General features: G+C 35.6%; 1 protein-coding gene across 2 annotated transcripts in view; it reads left to right on the top strand.

The window, feature by feature from the left end:
* Window positions 1–24,097, top strand: part of HBS1L (HBS1 like translational GTPase) — a 60,599-nt gene that overhangs the window by 27,220 nt on the left and 9,282 nt on the right. For both annotated transcript variants that reach the window (XM_027898971.1, XM_027898972.1), the window contains 8 exons: window positions 7,843–7,951; window positions 15,792–16,048; window positions 16,497–16,662; window positions 18,564–18,681; window positions 21,244–21,390; window positions 22,032–22,106; window positions 22,812–22,929; window positions 23,117–23,185. In XM_027898971.1, coding sequence (XP_027754772.1) covers window positions 7,843–7,951; window positions 15,792–16,048; window positions 16,497–16,662; window positions 18,564–18,681; window positions 21,244–21,390; window positions 22,032–22,106; window positions 22,812–22,929; window positions 23,117–23,185 — 1,059 coding nt within the window. The remainder of the gene's footprint in view (window positions 1–7,842; window positions 7,952–15,791; window positions 16,049–16,496; window positions 16,663–18,563; window positions 18,682–21,243; window positions 21,391–22,031; window positions 22,107–22,811; window positions 22,930–23,116; window positions 23,186–24,097) is intronic.

Genomic DNA, 24,097 nt, shown 5'->3' with positions numbered 1-24,097 from the left:
CAAGAGACATGGTGAAGCTCCAGAAATATTGTTTCAGGCAGGAAGAAAATGTGTTGCCTTGTTATAACACATTCCACTCTGCCACTTCAGCCTGATCTAATGTCAGTACCTGTGTCCTCCTTACCCTACAACTTAATAAATCATGGTCAGGTTTTTTTTTTTTTTTATTGAATTCCTGTTTGTGTCCTAAACACAATATTTCGTCATATCATTCCAAATTTTTTATTGCAGTTCCATTTTCTTTACTTTGTAATTTTAAACTCCTTATCTAGCCATTCCCAGTTTCCTACCTATTATCCAGTCATTGGCCATTATTGTTTTCCATGTTTGCTCTTTTCCAGTCATAATTTGCATTCACTTTCAGTTCTGATCCTCTTTTGCTTCTTTTGTTCATGGTTAGCTCTGCAGGTAATTTGTCACTGAGTATATTATATAAAGTGTATAACTCTTACTTTATTTTTACATGCGTTTTTTTCCCAGGTTAGGTTGTTCGCTTATATTGTCTTTTTTTTAAAATTATTATTCTCATGGTAGCTCTCATTTCAACTTCTCTGCTTTATTGATTTTCATTCGTGTAGTCCTTGTCTGTCCTTGATAATCTGTGTCTCTTGCTGTTTGCCAATGCTCACCATATGGTTGTTTTTCTTCTCTTGCTCCCCAGTTTTGTTTATTTTTGTGATTTATCCGGGGCAAATTTATACCTCCAGTTTGCTGATGTGGTAGGAAACTATGGAGACCACACGAGAGGCAGAATTTTCACTCAGGTGATGTAGTTGTGTCCAATTGTGACAAAATTAGTCACAGCAGCTACACATTAAATGTTGATGAAGTATTTCTGGGATTTAGACTTTAAAACTCAAACCATAAGAGCATGTGCAAACTTAGATAAGGCCAAATGGAGTGCATTTTCAGAGTGTAGAAAGATCAGTTGAAGGATTTCATTTATGCAAATAATACTTTCTTTAGGTGACATTTTTGAAAATTTGCTCTCTTTTATCTTCCGGTTTCCCTGTTCTCCCTGTCTGGAAGGATAATAAGGCTCCAGGCAGGAGCCTCACTTGAGCAAATTAATGTTTGGACTAGAGATTTCAACTTGCTGAAAGTTGCAAGCATTGAAAGTAAAGTCAGAAAAGTGAGAAGTGCCAGCTGGGTATAACAGGCGAGGCTGCCAGGCCCTTCTGACTGTGCCTACTGCACAGCCAGTTGTTGCAGCTGCATGTAGTGAAGCAAACTGTTTCTGGAACTTCTGCCTTGGGTTGGCAAGTTGGTGCTGTTGTTGTGTTGTGGGTCACAGGAAACTGGCTCGTGATGGAGATACTCGGGAATATCACCACTCAAGAACCTGCAGTGTCCTTCTTCCCTCCTGCTGTATCAAATCTTAGGAACAAAACAAAATATTCTTTTAGTTAGGTGCAAGTAGACATTTTTTTTTCAGCATTTTTCATTGAAAATGCCTACTCCCAGTTTCATGGAAAATAAAAAAGTCATATTCATCTTCTGAAACTTTGCAGAGAAGGTAATATTTATAACAATAGGACAAAGGTACCTGGAAAGCCCCTGACTGTGGTTTCTATTAGGAAATAACCTTTCTTTTAAAAAGAAAAAGTTCAGTGTTCTTGTTTGGAGAATTGTTTTCAGTAGTATCTTTATCATGGTTGTGGCTCATCACTGGGGGAGTGACTTAGCAAGTTGCCTTTTCTATTATTTTGCACTGTTGCATTATTTTCATAAGGCCTGTGGATATTCAGTTGCATCCATTTGTATATTGTGGTTCTTAGTAGTATAATGTCATACATTTTCTTAAAAATGGATTTTTTGAACCAGTATACTTTAAATACTAAAGGTTGCATATGGAAGGAATTCTCTATGTTGAAGTTCTTACACATGCAGCATACTTTGTCTCTGCTGTTACATCCAAAGAAATTTAATTGATGGTCTTCAGGGATGATGTACAAGAAGTTATATGCAGGCAGAATATTTTAAACATTAGCAAACTGTGAATTTAGGAAATCTGGAATGTTCTAAGTTCCGTAGTCTCTTATGTACTGGTAGTACATAGTTGAGAGTCCCGGACTTCTGATATTCTTGGCACTGTGATGTGATGATAATACTAATACCCAGTACCACTGCCACTGATGATCCAGTGTGCTGCATGCCAGTGCAAACTTAACTAAACTGCAAGTTGCCACTATATTTTGTATATTTTGTAGAATTCATGAGTGTCAAATAATTCAGTTGAATTATAAAACCAGAATAAATTCTTTTCAGTAGCATATCTCTCTAACTGGACAAATTTCAGTATTTCCTTATGTTATTTTTTTCCTATGTGCTGTGAAATTTAAAAAGAAAAAAAAATTCTACTGTTTTTAAGGCATATTAAAGGTTTTAATTAAAGGATAGAAACTCATGAGTTTTATGACATAAATAGAGGAACGTAAACAGTTTGAAATTTTTCAGGTGGGTTATGTTGTATGATGGATGTATTAGATGTTAATATGAACCCAGATGTATGTAGGCAAACAGGTGATACATGCTTCTGAGTGTGAAATCGTGTATTATCTACATCTGCTTGACTCACTCATGTGAGTCCATATTTGAAATATATTCACAATTGTAGGGCCTTAAAATTAGTTTAAAATAATAGTGCAGCGTATAGGGAGGGAAGTATGATCTTGTGAGGCACCTCAGTTATCAACTCTGCTTTTCAGACAGAACTGCATCTTCTGTTGTTCCACTCAATAGTTGGACTACCAGTACTGCATGCAAAAAATATTTTTTTTTAAACAATGAGTCATTAAACATACTTGGAACAAGCTCATGACATGGTGCACAAAACCAGTACAAAACAAGTGCACTGTCTGTTTTATGCAGTTGGTGGCTGTTGCTGTATAATCAGTAGACAGAGGTGTTAAGTGGCTTGCTTGTGGTTATATAGAAAGTCTGTAGCAGAGGAAGGGATGCAAACCATATCTTCTAGATTAGAAAGCATGGTATTACATGTATATTTTTTCTCATGGCAGTGCTGGTTTAGACAGCATTAGGAGAACCTGCTTAAGTAAGTTAATTCTGTCCATTCAGAGTCAACAGAATCTAGAATCCTCAGCCCCATTCAAAATATGCCATCAGGTGTGCATGCCACTTTTGAGAACAGAAGAACAATATAAAGCATGTAAATGACTTAAAGGTCTAAAGAGAAACTAACTGCCATCTGGCCACAGCTAATTAGAACATAATTCCCTTGAAGGTTTGATCCTTTGCCATTGCTGATAGACCATTAGTAGTTGTTTTATGAGTAGGCATGGATTTATTTAAATGGGAGTACCATCTGAAAAAGCAGGGACTTGAGACATACCTGACTTGTTGACATTCGTCCTTGCTTTTCAAGCTGAATTCAGGTGCATGAAAAATTCTGATTCATCTTAGCAGAAACAGGCTTCTCTGTGCAGCAGAGTTGAATTTCAAGTTTCAGGGCCAATTTAGTTTGATGAGGGGAAGACAAGTTGGGAGCAGAAGCCTCTGTGTATGGGAATTGAAAACTGTGGCATTTTGGTTCTGTTATGGAAAGGTATTGTCATCTGAACAAAGCCAGCATGGATTTAAATACCCAGTGTTAGCATGCATTTCTCCAGGGCTATGCTAATATCCCTGTTTCATCTGATATCAACATGTCTTTCTTGAGAGAGTGGCTTCTATTTTTATTCATCTTTAAACTACATGGAAACAGACGACCATCAGTCAACTCTTTCATGTACTGAAACCTTCCATAGCTCCAACAGAATTAGAGAAAAGATAAATTTTTATCTTCAAGTTACTTCCAGTGTTAAGTATATATATGCACAAAACTGAAAAAAAGAAAGTACGAAGCCTGTTATGTTTGATAAAGTAGCCATAATAATCTTTTGATTTGTTTATGTAGATTTTTGATAGGTACTCCTCACAACTCACTTTACAAAAGAAATCCAAAGGGAGTTGCTTACAGTAAAGGAAGATGGCTGACTATATCTAGATACTTCACTCTTAGAGCTTGAACATCCAGGGAGACTCTTAAACATAGGGACAGTCTTTAAAAATTTACTTCCTTCCTGCATATCTATGTGTCTGTGGCCTGTTTATCAGTCTGCAGATTGTGCCATCAGATTTTGGGGTTGTACTTTTAATAATTTTGAAGATACAGCAAGTGTCATTAGTAATACTTTTTGACTAAGTCAAAAGGCTATTAAGTCAGAAGACCAACTGGAAGTCACAGGAGAGGTAAAAGCAAAGAGAAAAATATTAAAGAGAGCTTTGTTAAGGTGCTGCACTCCAGTTGTATTGGAGTAATGGCATTGCAGGTCTTGTCTGTTCCTTTTGGTGTTAGGCTTTTCCTAATTTAAAACTGAGACAAAGTTCATCAGTGCATATTTTGTTTTGTAATAGTGTTTGACGTGTAGCTGCAGTATGCTTTAGTCTGGGTCCTCTGATGTCAGTGCAGCTAAATATCAAATACCTATCTGAAAGCTGCTTTGCTTGAAATAGGCTAGAAGTTTGGGGTTTTAAACATTCTGAATTGTGAGAACTATCACGCTGGCAAGCCTTTAAGTTTTTACATTTCTATAATTTATAAATATATCCAGTGTGTTTTCATGAAAGAAAAATTTTTAAATTTTCGTAATGTTAAGTTAGGGAATTGCCAGGGTTTTTATGATGCATCCTCCTCAGTTAAATCTCTCGCTCTGCAATTTGACACCATCAGTCATTCCATGCATTTACTTGTGGGGTCCACACATATGTTTACTTTTTGCAATACTAGAGTAATGAAATGTACCAAGGAGGCACTGGGGCTTCTTTTGGAGTTTATGAAGATGTGTCTGTCTTTGTTTTAATTTTATGTGTACTTTTGATTTACATAATGTATTGCCATTGAATTACTTAGGTATGTGTTTGAGAATGTCCAAATGGCAGTAGGTATGAAGGACTTCATAAAGTCCTTCTTGTCAAAAGTTTAACCCTTGTTATCCTTTCCCTTCAAAGGTTAATTTTCCTCAGAGTTGCTCTTGTGCTAATCAGATTGGGATTACTAATTCTACACTTTTTCTAGTAGTACACTTCACTTGCCATAGGATACCCTGCTTGTTGATTAAGAAGTGTTTTAAGAATTGTATCAGCTTTGTGCATTGACTTCCTTTTAGTTCCAAGGTGCTGCTTAAGGATTTGCATGCAGTCTGTTAAGTGCCAAATAGCTTTTGCTTTGCCTGCTAAAGCAGATAAGAATTTATCATGCAGTTTTCTCCGGTTCCCTATAGATTAGATAGTAAAATATATTCCTTTCTCAGCCTCCTGTGCTTTGTAATGAAGCCCATAATTACTAATCTTTAATGGCGCCTGTAGTGCATAAAATACAGACTTGGTCGTTATCTCAAATGTGCTGCTTGATATTACTGTACTTGGTTATAAAATCATCTAAGTCAGAAAATTGCATTTGACGCTTATATCAGCAGTGTTGCTAATAATTCTTGCCTTGTCTTTGCATCTGTTTGAATGTCCATTATAGGATTATCTTATTATGGTTTGGTTTGTCTTTGTATGATCCCAGTCTGTTTCCTCATTCCACCTCTGCTTTAGTATTTAATTAATTGATTAATTATCATTGCTATTGTTACTTATAAAACTAAATAAAACACCTACCCATATTGTCAGTGTCAATGGACAATTATTTTACTTTCTCTTACTCTTTTTAACTTTAGTTTTGTATCTTCTTTCAACTTGTAGTGTTTCCTAAATTATAGTTTTAAGTTTATTTTCTATGTCAAATACTCCATTAGTGGAATGTATTTTGTCTCCATGTACAATTTACCTTTGAGTCAGTATCAAACACTCCGACGTTATTTGTACAGAGTGAAGCTTAATTTTGAAATTGATTATTTTGTAAAACTTTTTATTTTTGGATTAACAGATTACAGGTTATTTTGAGGTAATATAATATGAATTGTTATTTTGGTTTCTTTTAACTGATCTCATTTGAATTTAGTTGTGTTTTTTGTAATCATTAGTTCCTTGCAGCCAGATCTCAAACATGGTATTTTTTGAGAAATAACTATAATTCAGCTTTCAAATGAAAAGTAAAGCTTTCATGTTTACCTGTTAGTTGAAAGTGATTTGCTTGAAAATTGTTAGAATTGAAGTGGAAAAAACCCATACCAAGTTGGCAACAAGAGTAATGTAATTTTTACTGTAACTGAAGTGTTTAACTACTTATTAAAAAATGCCGTAGGTGATCTATTTAACAGCTTGAAGATGAAACAAAATCTTTGTGCTTAACTAGCAGTCCCTGTCCAGTGAAAATTTTGTATTCTGAATATTTATAATTGTTTGTCAGTTACATAATCTGTGATTCTTGTAAGTTGTGCTTTGTGCTGTTGCCTTTATTTCTCTTGTTCCTTATTTATAGTGTAATTTGTATTGATCTGTTAATAAATCACGTAATAACTTCTTTCAGAGATCTACAGATGGCATATAAATATCAGCAGATAAGAGAAATGAGGCAGATGAAGACCAAGTCATCATATAAATAAAAATGTCTCCTCCATCTATAGTGTGATTGTTTTGAAAAGTTACAAGAGATCTTTTTTGGTTTGCTGTTGTAGACATGTCTGTGGTATTCTGTTTCCTTACCTGAAATCTCCAGCACTTTGACCACAACTTTCTATGTAACCTGCAAACTAGTATGATTTTGTGGTTTAAAGGTGTAGCTGTCATACTTAAGAATGCAGTACCTAACTGAGTAGGACCAAATCACTCTGAGCAGTTCATCCTAATATAGTATATCTAAAATATAGTATCAAAAGTAACTTGATATTCACTTGGCTCTTGAGGATCTGAACTGGTCTACTACTGGAAGAGTAGTGGCATTTTCCTAGTTTCGAGATACATCTGTAGTTGAAACTTGTTTAAAACTTGCTTCTGAATTCAGGTTATTGTTTTGCTTTCTCAAGTGTGTAACATCCTTCAGACAAGGTGCAGCTGCTGTCACTCACACTGAAATCTGAAAGTCTTTTTCCTTGAAGGCGAAGGGATCCTAACATACTAAAGAGGGAATTGTGGAAAGAAAAGACCTAGTTTACTTCTTTTGCATAAACAACTCCTTTGCAGAGTAACAAATTTATTGGGTTTTTTACAGCTTGATAAGAAACTAATGGCACTGTAGTGAAACTACAGTTTCACAAAGTTAAGAATGAACTTTACTGTAATTATGTTTTCATTTCAGTTATGGTAAAAGTTAATACCTTTAAAGTAATTAAGTTACTCAATTCTTGTAATTATTTCTGGATAAATTATAAATTACCTAGCTTTGGAGTATTGCTTGGTTTCTTCAATGTAATTTAGTACTAGACAAGTCTGTTTCTAGGTTTCAGGGAAGGTCTTACAGCCCACACATAGCTGAGATAGACATATTTTTTGTTTTACAATTGCCTTGAGGCTTAACAATGTTTAAGCGAAAGAAAAACTATAAATAAAAATTAACCTAATCATCTAGTGAGCAGCTGCAAAGTATTTTTTCATCCTCATGTTGCATGAAATGCTTCTGGCACCCTGCAGAACTGCTGCAAGTAAAGCTCTTGAGTGGTGTAGGTGTTATGTGAATCCCTAGAGATGGAGATTGGATTTTCACAATGGATATAACTGTAGATAATTTTGAATAATTATGTAATATATATGTAAGTAAGACACTGAAGTGTGAGAGTTGATCATGAAAGACTGGTATCTTTGGGTTGGAGAGAAGTAATGTGAGTTGTTTAACTTTATATTTGTAAGAACCTGCTAGTCACAACCTTTAGTTCAAACTTACTTTTTGTCTATTACTAGGGAAAACGAGGGATTCCGAGTCAGCCAGAGTGGAATCTGAAATTGTGCCAAAAATTACCAAAATGACAGTGTCTGGAAAGAAACAATCTATGGGATTTGAAGTTCCATGGTAAGCCAAGCCCTCGTACATCAAGGTACATCAGTAGCTCTTCTTTCAGACTGATGCACCTGTAGCAAGTTTTCTTTTTTTTTTTTTTTTTTCTATTTTTCACAACAGTTTTAGTGTCACTCTCCAGAACTAACCATCTCAGCTTCTAATTTGACTCAGAATTACTTTCAGAAGATGGTACCTCACGTTTTGAGTTTAACAAATCCTTTCACTATGAATACTGCATAGAGATATCAGGTAGTCAGATTATTTAAACATCCGCTTCATAGAATACTGAACTTTCTTGGGGCTCGTTTATTTTAAATTTAGTTCTCTAAGTGGAATTATGAAATCAATAAATCTTAACTGTAATTGCTTGTTCTTCAAAGGAAGTAGTACATTTAAGAATAGTTACTGGGGAAAACAATCACTTATGGCTAAACTATGCCTTCCTCTGCAGCTTTTATTAACTTTAACAGGTGTCCAGGGTACAACTGTTGTAGCAATCGGTCCTATTTAAGCTATAGCTAAATCAGAGTGGTTGAGCAGTAGTTCTAATTTTATCCTGAGTTGGAACTGCTGGGGAGGATGTCTCGTGAGAGCATGAAGACAGACATCTGGATCTACAACAGTAGCCAGCAGTGAATAGTTTAAGAAATATATAAGGACAGGGCATGCGTGTTGGGAATACACTCCATGAAATATCATCATGTGTAGTGTTCTGTAGCTCCCCACAATTTTTATTTAGTTTTTGGTTTAATCTGTTTCTATTAAGAATGGTTAATGTGTTTTCCTTACTTTGGTGTCATTATTCTGTTTTTGAACCCAGTGTTACAATAACCACCTAATCTGTGGCAAGAAATTTTGTAGTTCCTCCATCATCCCAGCCTCATCCCACAGTGTTTGTAGTTCTGATCTGGAGAGCATTTTTGAGAGTAAGAGGGCAGCATGGTCTTTATATTACAGTATCTTGTGCATGTTTGATAACTGAGTGGAAAACAAGCAGTTTCGTTTACTTAAACACATTAAATGTAAGGTGTGAAAATGATGTCATTATTCCCTTTATGCTGCTAAATGTCATTGCTAAAAGACATCATTTTCATTCAGCTCCTTAGAAGGAATAAACTCCAAATGAAAAATTTCTGGGACATCAAAATCTTTCTATACTGTTTGAGCTTTTCAGTATATTAATGAAAGCATATTTTTTTCCCCCTTGCTGTCTACTAATCAGTGCTCTGGGTTTGACAGCTGGACTTGATAATGAAATTCCTATTAATGTCATGGCACCTTCATCTCTTAAGTTCTTACTAAACTTCTTAGAAGTTGGAGTTTTTCATGGGGACTTCAGTAAATTATTTGAATAAAAGTTTATAAAAAGAAAGGAATATTAAGTAAGTGAAAAAGATCTTCCAGGTAGTCTTAAGTAGTAGTGATTGATTTATTTTTTTTTTAGCTATAATAATGACTGTTTAAAATGTTGGTTTATAAAAAAGAGGACATGTAGAATTTTGTATCTCTGATGCTTATGAAGCACATGTGCATGCTCTACAGGGAAGGAGGAGATAAGAAGAATGCTTCCTCATCTATAGACTGACGTAATTCATGGATAAGCTAGTGATGACTTGGTCTCTGAGAAAAGATGATTGGCTCCAACATGATTCTCAGCCATTCAGCTCTTCAGGGACCCTAAAATAGTTCCTATCATACTTGCTTCCAGTTTAGTAGCATACTATTTTTTGTGACAGAGAAGAATTAAACCTTTAGGACCTGTGGGTAAATCCTTTAGATAAATCCTTAATATTGCTGTTGTGAGACGCCCACCTGGAGTACTGTATCCAACTGTGGGGTTTTCAGCACAGGAAAGACATGGAGCTGTTGGAGCAGGCCCAGAAGAGGGCTACCAAGAGGATTAGAGGGATGGAGCACCTCTCCTATCAAGACAGGCTGAGAGAGATGGGTTTGTTCAGCCTGTAGAAGAGAAGGCTTCAGGGTGACATTATTGCAGCCTTCCGGTACCTAAAGGGGATCTAAAAGAAGGGGATAGACTTCAGGAGGACCTGTTGTGATAGGACAGGGGAATGGTTTTAAACTAAAGGAGGGTCGGTTTAGATTAGATAATTAAGTTTTTTACAATGAGGGTGGTAAAGTGCTGGAACAGGTTGCCCAAAGAGGTGGTGGATGTGTCACCCGGAAACATTCAAATTCATACTGGATCAGGCACTGAGCAACTTGATCTAGTTGAAAATGTCCCTGTTCTTTGCAGGGGCGTTGGACTAGATGACCTTTAAAGACCCCTTCCAAACCAAATTATTCTGTCATTCTATGATTGTAAAGACGTTTTTTAATTCACCTCACTTATTCAGTGGTACTGCTGAAATACTAATCAAAACCAAACCTTTTTACTGTAGAAATTGGATATACATTCAGCATTTAGACACATTTTAAATAGTAAAGTTACCTGCATGTCTGAAGACCCCTTCTTCAAGGCGTCTGTGATAGTTCCCTTTTTTCTTTATCCTATAGGCCACTGTGAAGGCTCTGCCAAGGCACTAGAACCTTGACTTTGTATTTTTAAACTTGAAAAACAAAGCAGAACGTGAACTCCCACCTCGATTCAGTGAGTTTCAGAGTTGGGTTTTTTCTTCTGCAGTTACCATCTGGATTATTGGCAGCATAAGGACAGCCTGTCAGGGAACAGAATGACTCTGTTTAACACCTAAGAACCTTTCGATTCCTCTCACACCTTTTTTATGTTACTGTTTCATTGATAAATTTACTCCAGAGTGTTTATAATAATGTGGATTTTTAAGTACGTAGTTTATATCACTGACCAAAAGCACAGGTCTAAATTACTCATAGCAGTTTGGATTCTAAAACATCTCTAACTGTGCCCTTTACTTTCATCCCAGATATTTTTATGGTGCTGGTGCAGACACTATTAGAAGGTGATTGTATAGTATGTACAAACTAGGGTTTTTTTGTCACCTTTTATGGAATCTTAAAGGTATTCTACGGATCATGCTATTAAAACCAATGACCTTGCATTAGAGGGAGTAAGTGTTATTTGTCTATTCAGTCTTTATGATTCAGTCTTGTTATGAGATATATGACCTTACAATAATAAAGAAATCCTATTTTAAATGGATGGATTATTAGAAGTCATGAATTGCTTTGAGCATTGATTGCCTTTATTGCTTGGTATTCTTAGTGAGGATGTCTACAAAAAATGGAGTTAGCTGTCAGACTGATGCATTAGCAAAACTGTTTACTGGGCTTTTTCTTTCTGTTAAGTTATGAAGGAAACCAGGAGAAGTTGTGACCAAAAAAGGATGACTGTTTTAACTAGCCTGACCAATATTTTCTAATTAATAATTTTGAAAGGGGAAATAAATATAGACATTTCTGTAATGACTGTAAGTACTCCGAAAGAGTCAGTTGTGTAAAAATAATTCACCGAACATCCAGACTAAAAGATTGAAAATAATGTTTAAAATCTAAATTCTGAAGAGTTAATCTTCAGCAGATAAGCTTTCAGATTCTTCTTTGAACGCATGGTAGTGTGAATCTTTCAACACTTGTGTGAATGTCTTCTAGCATATCTTATAACAATATGGTTGTATTATTTAATTTTCCTCAGAAAACAGTGATGTACCTATAACATTGTACTCAGTTTACTGCTGTGGTCCTTGTTAACAAGACAGTATAGAAAGTTTCTGGCCTGCTGGTTTTAATTTTGATGATAGTTGGTCTTTGCCAGGCTTCTGTATGTCTACTGATTTCCAAAAGAGGTGTGGTAATCTTGTGACATGTATTCCTGAATTGCTGGTGGTCAGACTTTCTTGAGTACATGACCTCAGTGCATATACAAGGTTCATAATCTGTCCTTTCAAAGAAGCTGAGTTGCATAATCAGTGGCTCCATGTTATCAGCTAGCAGTGATGTGGCAGACAGGAACAGATATTGGCAAACTGGGACTGCTTTTGATAGTTCCATCAAGTTCTCATACAAAGATGCAAGCAATTGGTTAGGAAGTGGTCTTCCTCCAATAAAAATTTTTCTTAATATGGTAGTTCATGATTTCTCAGACCAAGGTGGAACTTTCTAGTGCAGTCAACTTGTTTTTACCCTCAGCTGCCTGTGCTAGTGACACACTGGGTTCTGTCTTCTGACAAAAGTTTTCAATTCAATATTTTATAAAAAAACTCAGGGGAAAAGGTTTGCTGGAAAGCATTTTCAATATAATTCATTATTTTCCAGTGACTGTTAGAGATAAAGCTCCTTAGCATTTTTCTGAGCTGTTATCAAGTTTTCAGTAAACTACTCATCTGGTTACCATGAGGCAAAACTAACTGTCATGGTCCCACTGTTGCATTTCTCTTCATGTACTTCCATGAGACTGGAATTGTACATTTTGTCTGCCCACCTGCGTGTTTAGCTACCTAGCAATAAACTTGCGCTCCCTTTCCCTGACACGTCAGCAAAAAGCTGAATTATCTTGTTAGAGGTGCTCTGTAAGTAGATCACCTATCCATTCTGATGTTTCTTTTCTGAAATGGCAAGTCTTGGTTTATCATGGCATGAGATGTTTGCAGGTCTCCAAAACATGGTAATATCTGAAACCTGTGAAACTCTAAATGGAGCAGTGTATCGACCTTGATACTGCACCCTTGAAAAAGTGTTAGGCCTAATGATGGCTGGAGTCACATTGCACTCGTTATTTCATTTGTATCTAGCACTTTTTCTTTGCACCATCCAAAATAAAAGCTATTTGGCAGTCTTAAGCAGTGGTAGTTGCAATAAAAGCTACTTAGAAGTGAAAGAGTACTGTCTGTGTCTGGCAGTAATGATGATTCTTTCAGGTCCTATAATTAGTTTGAATTCTATCACTCAAAATCCATCCTGTTTTTGGGAATGCTTACTGACATAGGCTTTGTCCTGCAAGAAGATCTTAGCATCTGGGATTAGACAGAGCCATTATCTATCTTAACAAAATAAAATTTAGAAGCTTACTAATAACCTGTGTCTGAAAATACATTCTTGTCTTTTAATAGACTGATGTGACAATCTTTGAATATATTTTGGAAAGCTACAGAAAAACATGAGAATTATGTTTTTGGGTCACATTACTTACAGCTTCATCTAAGTAACTGCCTTTTAAATTTTTTTCACTTTCAAAAATTTAATTTGGGAAGAAATGCAGACATTGAAAAGGAGAGAAAATTATTGCCAACTGTAAAGGCAGCTTTGATGTGATTTCTTATGCAAATACTTTTCTCCAGAACTTCAAATATTAGACTTTCAAGGAAGAAAACTTGATACCAATGTAAAGCACCATATTTGCATTACGGTGTGACCTTTGCATATTGGCACTAGTCCTAGTACGTCAGTGTGAACATGCTAGATGTTATGCTGAGACTGAAGTTTGCCTGAAAAAAAGAGAAGATGGAAGAGAGTCTTAACCCTGATGAAAGGATGAAAGTCATCTAATGCAAATTAATTGTAAATATATTAGACTCTCCTAAATATTTCAAACAAAAATTATTTGGTGTGCTTTACATTACTTAGATGATTTTAAATACCTTGTTAAAATATATAGGAAACTTTGTTACCACAATTCTCTGCACAATTACCCTCTATCAGCTTGATTGTTTTCAGTCCATTTTTATAAAGTAAAATTTCCGTGAAGAGTCATTGGAGAAAATAATTGTTTTGCCATTCCAAAGTAGATTTTCAGCTAGAACTTAATCTACTATTTAAGGACTTCTAAAAAATGGAGCCTTCTGTTAAGCCTTATAGAAATGCACTTTCCCAGTAAAAGAAAGCATAAATAATTGTAGTGACTTTTTTTTTTCTGTGGAGTAATTCCTGTGTAATCAGCATTCTTCATATCCACATCTAAAGCAATGGTGACCAACTAGTTTTTTGGTTTAGAGAATCAATTGTATGTTCTTATGAAGGGTATTCAGCTTGCCAAGATGCAGTGTTACCTGCTGGAGCTATACTTGGTGATACAGAACAGCCAGCTTTGTAGTGTAAATTCTAGAATGTGCTTCTATGACCTAAGGTAGTAGTTTGATATAAACTTGTCCTTCTCCTTTAAGTAGTTTAGAATATTTTGATAGGGTAAATTCTTTTGAATAAACCTTATACAGGATTGTCTGTCTATCCATGATACAGAAGCATAGTTACCTTTGGTACCCCTGCAACCAGCAGGGCTGGTGCAAACCAGTCTGTTTGCTTAGCTAATTTAAGAAGCGTCCAACCTCGAGACAAGACCCTGACCTTGGGTTTTGGAACTGTAGCCAAAAAAATGAGTTCTCACATTTCTGCTTTGGTGTCTCACAATCAAGAGAAAAACTTGGCTTTGGGCCTTTTGAAAAAGGTGTCAAAATCAATCAGTCTGCTGTAATACTGATAACATAGGTGGGTTCTGAAACTGAGGGGAAAAGGGAGACCCATAAAATGTCCCGTGTTACTTAGTAACCATGTTTGGAAGCCACGTTTGCATTCAATCTGAACATTAACAATGTTTAATTTTTTAGATCAAACTGTTTGAATGGCTTTGTTCAGTAGATTAACGTTCTTAGATTGTATTATTCCATGAGATATATGCAATGGAAAGGGACTAATACAATGCAAATACACAGGCAGAAAATAAAAAGTAATGTCAAGTAAAAGCAGAGATGTCACAATGCGCCATTCTAAAGCACCAAAAAAAATTGGTTTGTAGAAATTGAAAAGATTAAAACTGGGAAGTCAAGTATGGTATGTAAACAGAAAGCAGAGAGTTAAAATATGACTGTGGATGTGGGAATACTTGAGTCTGAACATGAACCCATTCAGAGAAAGCAGCCTGCAGAATGATGATACTGAACTGGAAGGGTTTTCCAGGGGAAGAAGCCTCTTCCCCTTGGGTGAGGTTTTAAAAACAGTATTTTGTAGGGATTTTCACTATACTGTAATTATCATTGGTTTGTATATTAAAATTTGCTGTCAGGCAGTAAGAAAGCTTTTGCTCTCTGAAAGATGTTTTTTAGTGTTTGTTTTTGGTGGTCATCTTTGCCGTAACAGGTGAAGAATAATATTTTATATTCTCAGAAAGCTTGTGTAAATTAGGAAAATATGATAATTTACAAAATGGAGAGAAAAAAAGTGTAAGAAAAAAATATATTTAGGATTATTTGCTGATTAGTATGGGGATCTATGGGAGAAGAGGGTGTTAGAAAAAGAGTTGGAGAATCCAAATCTTGGTCCTACATCCCTTGCTGTATGCATAAAACAAATTTTCTCAATATTGATACGTCTTAACTTGCCTATTATGGTTCTATATAATTATTTATATATAATTTTAATATCTTACATTATTAATTTATTATAATTTTATATATTATTATATAATTATGCAGCTCACATATGCTTAATATCAATGCTATATTGCTGTTCTCACAGTAGAACATCACTATGTTCAGCTGCAGTAATTGTAGTGTATGTGGAAGCTGTTTTAGTATCTGTACTTCAAACTTGACTTGGGCTCTTAGATCAGAAACAACCATCTCTCTCTTCTACACAATTGTCTTTTCCCTTCCTGTTAAAGGAAGAGGCTATGGGAAGCTTTTGTTTATCTGTTTCATGTATTTTACAAGACTGCTTCTTATCTTGCTTTTGTAAATAGTGCTTTTCAGACAAGATGTTGATATCTGTGGAGTTTGTATCCAGCTGCTTATCACTTCCACTTTAACGGGTTTATCACATACTCTTTGTCTGGGGTTTATACGATAGTGAAGGGAAAACTCAATTTTTTTTCTGTATTTCTATGTCATCTTTATCATTTGCATTCCTTGTGTTTTCTTTTTTTCCCTAGTGCGATTGCTGAAGAAAATGGCCATACTAACACACCTCAGAAAGGACTGTTACCTGAAGATGCCAATGTAGCTTCTGGGGTACTTGAGGCTGTCTCAAAATCTACTCTTTCACCCCAAGTAGTACGGGTTTCGGAAGAGCAGAATACAGTGCCTACTCCAGCAAAAAAGTCAAGCAAGGCAAAACCACAAATAGATGTGAAAGCAGAGTTGGAGAAGAGACAAGGAGGAAAGCAACTGCTTAATTTGGTGGTAATAGGTAAATCTGTTAAATTATATTTTTGACAAACATAAAGTTTAAAAAGTGTATTGGTCGAATCTGGACGTGATACAGAAGCAAAACTCTCTAGGGAAGGGAAGTCTCGTACTGTTTTCAGTTACATCTTCTTGATGGTTATTCTTTGGAGGGAGTACATTCAGATGTCTTTGACTAGGTCAGTGAGGTTGACCTAGCTTCCTTTTGACCACACAGAACGTGATTTGGTTTGGTTTAATTGTTGCATCGTGTTCTTTTTGGTAGGAATTTGGAGGTCTCTATGGCTGTCGTCTTAGCTGACTTACAATAAACTGTCTCTCTGTGTCTTTGTCTTACAGAATTATGAAGTTCTATGGGTTGTGGTGTGTGTGATGTTCATATATTTCTTCTTATGCTATGCCAAAATTGCCTAAATGAATAAAATTGATACAATATCTATTTCCCTCCATAGGACATGTTGATGCAGGTAAAAGTACTTTAATGGGTCATTTGCTCTACCTTTTGGGAAATGTGAACAAAAGAACTATGCACAAGTATGAACAGGAATCCAAGAAGGCCGGTAAAGCTTCGTTTGCCTATGCGTGGGTCTTGGATGAAACTGGTGAAGAGAGAGAAAGGTAGAAATATATTTTAATGGAAATTACCTTTTTTCCCTGAAAGGACAGCATTTGTTGGAAAATATTATTCTAGTAAACCGAGCATTGAAATGGCAGTTCATCACATGTGACTTATATTACTTTGAAAATAAAATCTACAAATTAATTAAATTAACAATTTTATTTATATTCTTTATAAACTGCCTTTATTAATTTTAAATAAGAAATTTTAGATTACATTTTTTCAAAGTGTGTAATGGGGAAGCAGTGAAGCAATTTAAAAAAAAAATCTATATGTAAGTTCTTTTAAGAACACTATATGGGAAGCTAGACATGATATTCTGTGTTCACAAAGTAATAAAGGCATTTTCATATGTGTTTGATTTTGCAATCACTTGTCACCTATGGTTTCATAGCATATAAACTGTTCTGGTTGGAAAGATAACCTTCACAGTGTAAACTGATGCTGAGGAACATGGAGTAAGGCAGTCCCTATCAAGTGTGTAGGTGTTGTTTTCAAAGGCAGATGCATTTTTGCAGTGTCCCTGTATATAGCTAAACTTGCCTATGAGAGTCCTTTCATTTACAAAGTCCTTTCATTACAAACCTGAGGGGGTGCATGTGCGTGTTGGTGCATATATAGGGGAGAGGGGGATGATCCCAAAGTGACCAAACACAAATTTTAAAAGTAGCTTTCTGTCAGTAAAACTGATGATATTGCAGTGGTATTGTTGTCATGACATTAAGGTTGTAATGGAGGAAAAGCTGATAGGGGAAAAGTCTTCTTCTTAACCTCCTTAGATGTAGATGGGTGTAAGCCAACCAAACTTTAAAGATAATTCCTTTCACAGAACTGTAACAGAATAATTAAACACTATATCAGGTCTGTTATTTTATTAATACACGCTACCTTTGGTAGGATGTAATTAACGTGAGAAACCAGAAATAGAGGCAAGTGTTTTTTGCCTGCAAAGAGTAAAATGTTAATACCGAGTAAAGTTGGGAGAATAATTGCCATGAGCCTCAAAAGTGATGTTTCTTGGTCTATGATTTTTTATTTAGTATCTTAACAGTTGTGCATTTAGGTACCAGATTTCTCTTCAGAAGAAAAATTCTAGTTATTAAGGGAAAAGTTTTCTAAATTATATTTTTGATTGATTCTCTTTTCTCTATACTTCAAATTTTTTATTTTTAAAGAGAAACTTTCTGGAGTCACGTGTAAATATTGGGGGTTTTGGGATACTTATTTTATTGTTGGAGCGTTTTGGTCATTTGAAGTAGCATACTAAAAGTGTCTGCTGTTGTGAGAAGTTTTGTCCCTTGGAAGTGCCTGTCTGTCTTGATTGTCTGTAAAGGGAGATGCAGGTGACTAACTCAGATACAGACACATATTGATAGGTGTTTGCATTTCATCAGATAAATCCTGGTGGTTAGTGAGATGTGAAGCTGAGTCAAAGTGTGTTGTGATCCTTTCTTGGTAATCAGTAGTTCTGCATATGGATTTCTGCAAATGTATAACTGTATTCCTATAGTCCCATACCACCTATTTTTTTTTTTTAAACTTGGCTGTGTTTCTCTTACTCTGATACCTTTTTCTGAAGAGCTAAGTTTTAAAAGTAGAATTAGTAATTATTTAAATATGCAGTGCAGTTTCCATGTTCTCGCTCTGCTTGTTGGAACACAGTCTATGGGTGCATGGTACTCTGAATTCTGGGTGCTTTTCTTCATGACGAGTTACTGAAAGGCAGATCTAGAGGTCTGCTCTTCCAAGAAGCAGGTATCTCTGTTTTTGCATGCAGGCTAAATCCATGAAAGCTATGAAATGTATAATTTCATGATTGTTTTTTTAATAGCTTACTTTATATCTCTGTGAAGCTTTCAAAGCAGTTTTAATGGTGCATTGCATGTATGCTTTGTTTAAGGGGAGTTACAATGGATGTGGGTATGACCAAATTCGAGACAAAAACTAAAGTAATTACACTGATGGATGCTCCAGGCCACAAAGACTTCATTCCAAATATGATCACGGGAGCTGCGCAGGTAGAGATGGTCTAAAATGCTTTTTCCAATATCAGTATTATTTGTGACTTTTTCTTAAATTGGTTTTCTTTTTTTTAAATCTAAGATGAAATAGAATAAACGATGATGCTAACATATCTTTGAGGTTTTAATTTTTCTAAACTTAAAAAGAATTTGTTTGTTAAACATTAAAAGGTAGTTGCTTTTTTGTATGATAATGTTTGGGAGGAAAGTTTTATTATGGGAATAATTTGAATATTAAGTTGCAATTTGATAAAATCACAGTTGAGCTTTGAAAGCTATTCATTTGTGTTATATGTACTCAACAAAGTTCTGTGAAAGTGGTCTTGTAGGTAAAGATTTCAAGAAATTTTGAGCTTAAAGAAAAAACATTTGGAAAGGCCAACCAGAACACATTCTTCTGTTCAACAGTGTGTTCTATATGGGATGAGAAAACATAACAAGTTTATACAGAATGTGTCTGTCTTGTCAAGAGGACATTTGCAGAGACTATGCACCACTTGCTTTAGGAACAGTAGGTGAAGTCAAAAGTATTGGACACTACCCATTGCATTGAGTATGGCACTTACCCTTCTCATATAGATTAGTTATTTAATTTGTGGAAATAATAAATCAGAGGTGGGGGAAAAAATAATGTGGTTATATGACATAAAATGTGTGAGACTTTTTTCCATTTAAAGAACTCTTTAAATAGTAAAATTGTTCTTCAAAGTAGAGCTTTAATCAAATATTCTTTTTTTTTTTTTTCCAAAACTAAGCTACTGTGTATAGGTTTTTGCTCTGCACATGTCATAACAGTCTGAAACATGAGTTTTATCATAAGATCTTGTTTAAATACTTGGATGAGTACTGTTAGTGTGATTTTACAGATAAAGAACTACAGTGTAGGGAGCCTGGTTTGCCCCAAGTTCTGCTTTAAGATTCTTATCCAGAGCCTGGAGTTTGCAAATTATGGTGTAGTTGTTGCACAGTCATTGGTATGTCATAGCAATTTTATGAGTTTTAAAATTAGAAGTGGATCTTTAGTTTCAAAGCAGTGGAATATATCAACTGAGACATGTTAATTTCTTTACAATTGTAATTTAAACTGACTTGTCTTTTGGGGTAAAAGTAATACAGGCAGAATTATTAAGAGAAGACTTGCAGTTCTACCAGCAGTTGTATCAGTCCGGCAGAAGATGGGTCTGACCAAATAAAGCTTGTATCTCTCTGTTCCCTCAACTGTCAGGATGGGGAAGGGCTGGTTTATTCTGAAGCCTATTAAGGAATTACTGAAACTTTGCAACTTTCGATTGCCTGCTCAGTGCTGAAGCAATGTCTGGAAATGGCTTTAATGCCTTTTTATTGTGGAGAATGCTGTTAGAAGGTGAATCCCCAACTGCTGTTATGCAGAATTCAAATCAACCTTATCAGGGCCAGCATCTGGCCTTTGATACACATTCATGTATGTCCTGGGGTACCTTTTTTATTATTTATAATATAGAAAATACAGGATATCCTTTTTTTTTTTTTTTTAAGGAGAAGTTCACTGCAATGCACTTCTGAGGCTGAGAGCTGCGGGGAAATTAGTCAGCCGTCCTTTTCCCGTTCTCATACTTATGCCATCTCTGAATGAGCTGTGGGATTTCATGCCTAGGACAAGTTGAAGGAGTTCAGAGTCAGGGCTCTGTTCGTTTTCCTGGCGTCCTGAAGCATAAACATGTAAGGAAAGGGAGAAAGTACCACTTTTTCTTCTCTCTTTCCATTATGTCCATCTCTTCAGTCCCACAGAATTGTTTTATACCTGCCTCTTGACAACAGTACCTTTATTGTTCTTGTCTGTTGCCATCACTTTGTACATGATGATGGTTTAAAGGATAGTTACTTACCAAAGCAGGAAAAGTAGAGGAAATATTAACAGCATTTAAGGCTAACAGCAAGATCTGTGTTTTTTTCCCAGAGTTTACATGCTGACTTTTGCAGTGCTATAGACTATTTGCTTTTAAGGCTGTGGCAGAGAGTTTGTCTAGGTGATTATATAGGCTACTTTGTCTTTTCCAGCTTGTGTTTTGGCATGCTCTAGTGTGTTGAGTGGACATCCAGCATACAGTCTAGAACTATATAACTGGTTGTCCCAGTTTTATAGTAAGGTGATTTATCTGTAATTTTTGCAGCTTCTCCCTGTAAAGGTGTCCAGACCGAGGCAGGGCGAACTGGGTATTGTGCTTATACTCCTGATAAAGCTTCTTGAGCATAGGCTGCTTTTGTTTAGTTGAGATCTGTGCAGTACATCCATAGTAGGTAGATTGAAAGGGACAGGTTCCCAAAACCAAGAGTTGGCTTGTGTTTAACCGGGAGGTGCTGGTTTATGACATGAGATGACATAATGCCATAGTATCTCGTCAAAGTGGGCATGATACAGATAGGACTGAGCAGTTTCAATTCCATTTGGAGCACATCAGGATTCCTCCTGTGTAAAATATATTTTGCCTGAAATGTTGCTGATTTATGTATTTACCCAGATTATTTCCACCTCTAAAGACTTTGATTGTTTTTTGTTGTTTTTTTTTCCTTTTAATCTAGGCTGATGTGGCAATTTTGGTTGTGGATGCTAGCAGAGGAGAGTTTGAAGCAGGGTTTGAGACGGGTGGACAAACTCGAGAACATGGACTATTAGTGCGCTCTCTTGGAGTGACACAGCTAGCTGTTGCAGTCAATAAAATGGACCAGGTACAGGCTTAATTTCCTCATCTAAGTGAAGGGCTTCTGTCTAGATTTGTGGATACTAAGTTTAAGGATTGGTATTGTGAAACTAATAATAAAATATTGTTTCTTTCTTTGCTTTTCAACTCTGTCCTTGTGTTTAGACCTCACAGTACTATTCTTTTTATTTATGGGTGTATTTTCAAAATACACAGAGTGATGGTTTTGGTGCTAAAATGAGCAGGAGTCCTTTTGTACTTGTGAAAATCTCACACAAGCAGTTAACCCAGTGGCATCTGCAAGAGTATCTTGATGGTTATTCAGGTCAAGACCGCAGTAGTTTTACTTAAACCTGTAAGGTGTATTAAATATTACTATTTATGCTTTAGGTTACTACTGTGTTGAATATATCTTGCTGAATATGAATTTTGTGTTAACTTTTTTTTTTTTTAAATTGCTGTTCAAACTAAAATTACAGTGGTGCGTTGTTTGCTATCAGTAATGGTTAATGTGTATGCTCTTATATTTTCAAGTATGAATGCACTTGGCAATCTCATATTTATAAATGCGCACCTGTTTCTACTACAGAATTGATGACATTCACCTGTATGTTCAAGTCATGGTTAAAAATATTTTATTACTGTCTCATAATCTGTTCTTTATTTTAGGTCAATTGGCAACAAGAAAGATTTCAGGAAATTACGAGTAAGCTTGGCCAATTTCTTAAGCAAGCTGGCTTTAAGGTAATATAAATTTGTGAGGACTTTGTTGCTTTGTTCAAGCATTTGGGTGAGATGAGTTTTTTCCTACAGTCAGGTTATTTTATGTCACTTTCCTGCTACTACTGTCTGCACATAATATAGCAGATTTCTTTCCTTGCTGGTACAGTGTACATTGAACCCTGGATATGGTCAGTCAGTTATTTAATACTCTGTGTCATCACCTTTGTTTAGGTCTGTTGAATCTTTGGGGCACTCACCTCATTTGTAGTTTCTTGAAGTGGTTGTCCAAAGCAGAAGAGAGCAAGAATTGCCTATGTTAATGTTCAGGATTACATGAATGACAGCAGAGAGAGTTTTATACTGGAGCGGTTGTCAGTGTGGATTGTTACCTTCCTGCAATCCCTATGGAGAATGCAGCAATTCAAACTGAAGTTTTGCCTGTCAGATAGGAAATTAGGGTTTGTTACCTGAACTCAGTTTCTAGTTGTTAGTGTTGCTATCATTATGTTTAAATATCTCCAACTTTTTGTAGCACTGTGATCAGGCAAGAGGAGAAGAGAAAGGAAATGGATCCACTGAGCAACCCGCCTTCTCCAGGGGAAATATGAATGTGGCAACTCTTCTTTTAAAGTTTAAATGTGTAATATTGAAAAAATGCACCTCTTGCTTCTGCTACAAGATCCTGTTATTAATGTATGCTTAACTTCGGTTTATTTTCTTGATTAGGAATCAGATGTTGCTTATATCCCAACAAGTGGCCTTGGTGGTGAAAATCTAGTCACAAGGGGTCAGTCAAGTGACCTCACACAGTGGTATAAAGGAAAGTGTTTGTTAGAGCAAATTGGTGAGTGCAGTTTTCCTCTTAAAAAAGTAAAATATCTTAGTTCTGTGTACATCAAAGCTTTTATTTTGGGAAAAATGTGGGACAAAGCCATTGGAATGCATCATAATTGATTTATCTCTAGCTGGAAAGTTGTTGAGATAGTTGTTGAATACAGAAATTCTAAAAGCTCTTATCAATTTATTTGCAGATTCTTTCAAGCCACCACAGAGATCAGTGGATAAACCATTTAGGCTGTGTGTTGCTGATGTTTTTAAAGGTAGGTTGTTTTATTTTCACGATAATTTCACCAATATTTAACACAAGTGTGGCAAAATACTGTCAAAATAAGACTTAAACTAGGAACTTTAGGTGTGTCAGTAGTATTGGACCTTAATAGTAAACTTTCAAGTACTATTCCTTACCAAATTTTAAGTAGTACTGCTGAAGGTCAAACACACTGTAAAAGAAATTGAGGAAGATAATCTGCATGACCACTTAGTTGTCTGTATAATGAGTTCATGGTTCTGTGAGACAGAATGTGAGACTTTCTTTTTCCCAAACTGGTTCTGCTGGCCTAAATCAGTGTTTCTCAAACTTTTTATGAGTGTGGCTTTGGGCTCTTTTACCTTCCAGCCCTAGATTTTAAACAAGTTTGTCTTGTACCTTTTATTTTCATTGTCATATCTGTAAACAGTGGTACATTTCCTAATTTTGGTATAAAAATTGGGGCAGGTGAGGTAGAAGAAAATGGTGGTAGTGGTGAGACTGTTATAAGCTGCCAAGGTTTAGTAAAAGGCAATTGGCTGTTCCCTAGCATTAACAGAGACAGGGACAGCAAGTAACTATAATCAGTACTTATTTCAATTGCCTGTAGAAAATTGTTTTGAACCCATAAGGTTTTCATGGTGAATTTAATTTTTTTTCTCATTTAGTCATTTACATTTAAAGGTATTTTACAAAAAGTAAGATTTGTAGACATATTCTGTCTGAAACATTCTATAGGTCCCTTGAGGAATACTTCAGACTAAATGACAACATGATTTGAAATGCTGTAAATATTTGTAATCAAATATCATTAGTGAAGTTCATATATTAAGAAATTTTGCTTTATGTATAGGGTATTTATAGGGCAAGTATAAAAAATCAGATAAAAATTCTGATTGTAATTGGAAATACTAGGTTTGTGCAA

The sequence above is a fragment of the Empidonax traillii genome, unplaced genomic scaffold, assembly GCF_003031625.1.
Source record: "Empidonax traillii isolate 1590-97213 ecotype Southwest subspecies unplaced genomic scaffold, ASM303162v1 scaffold631:size1259156, whole genome shotgun sequence".
NCBI classification, from domain to species: domain Eukaryota; kingdom Metazoa; phylum Chordata; class Aves; order Passeriformes; family Tyrannidae; genus Empidonax; species Empidonax traillii.
This window is presented reverse-complemented; position numbering and strand designations above follow the sequence as displayed.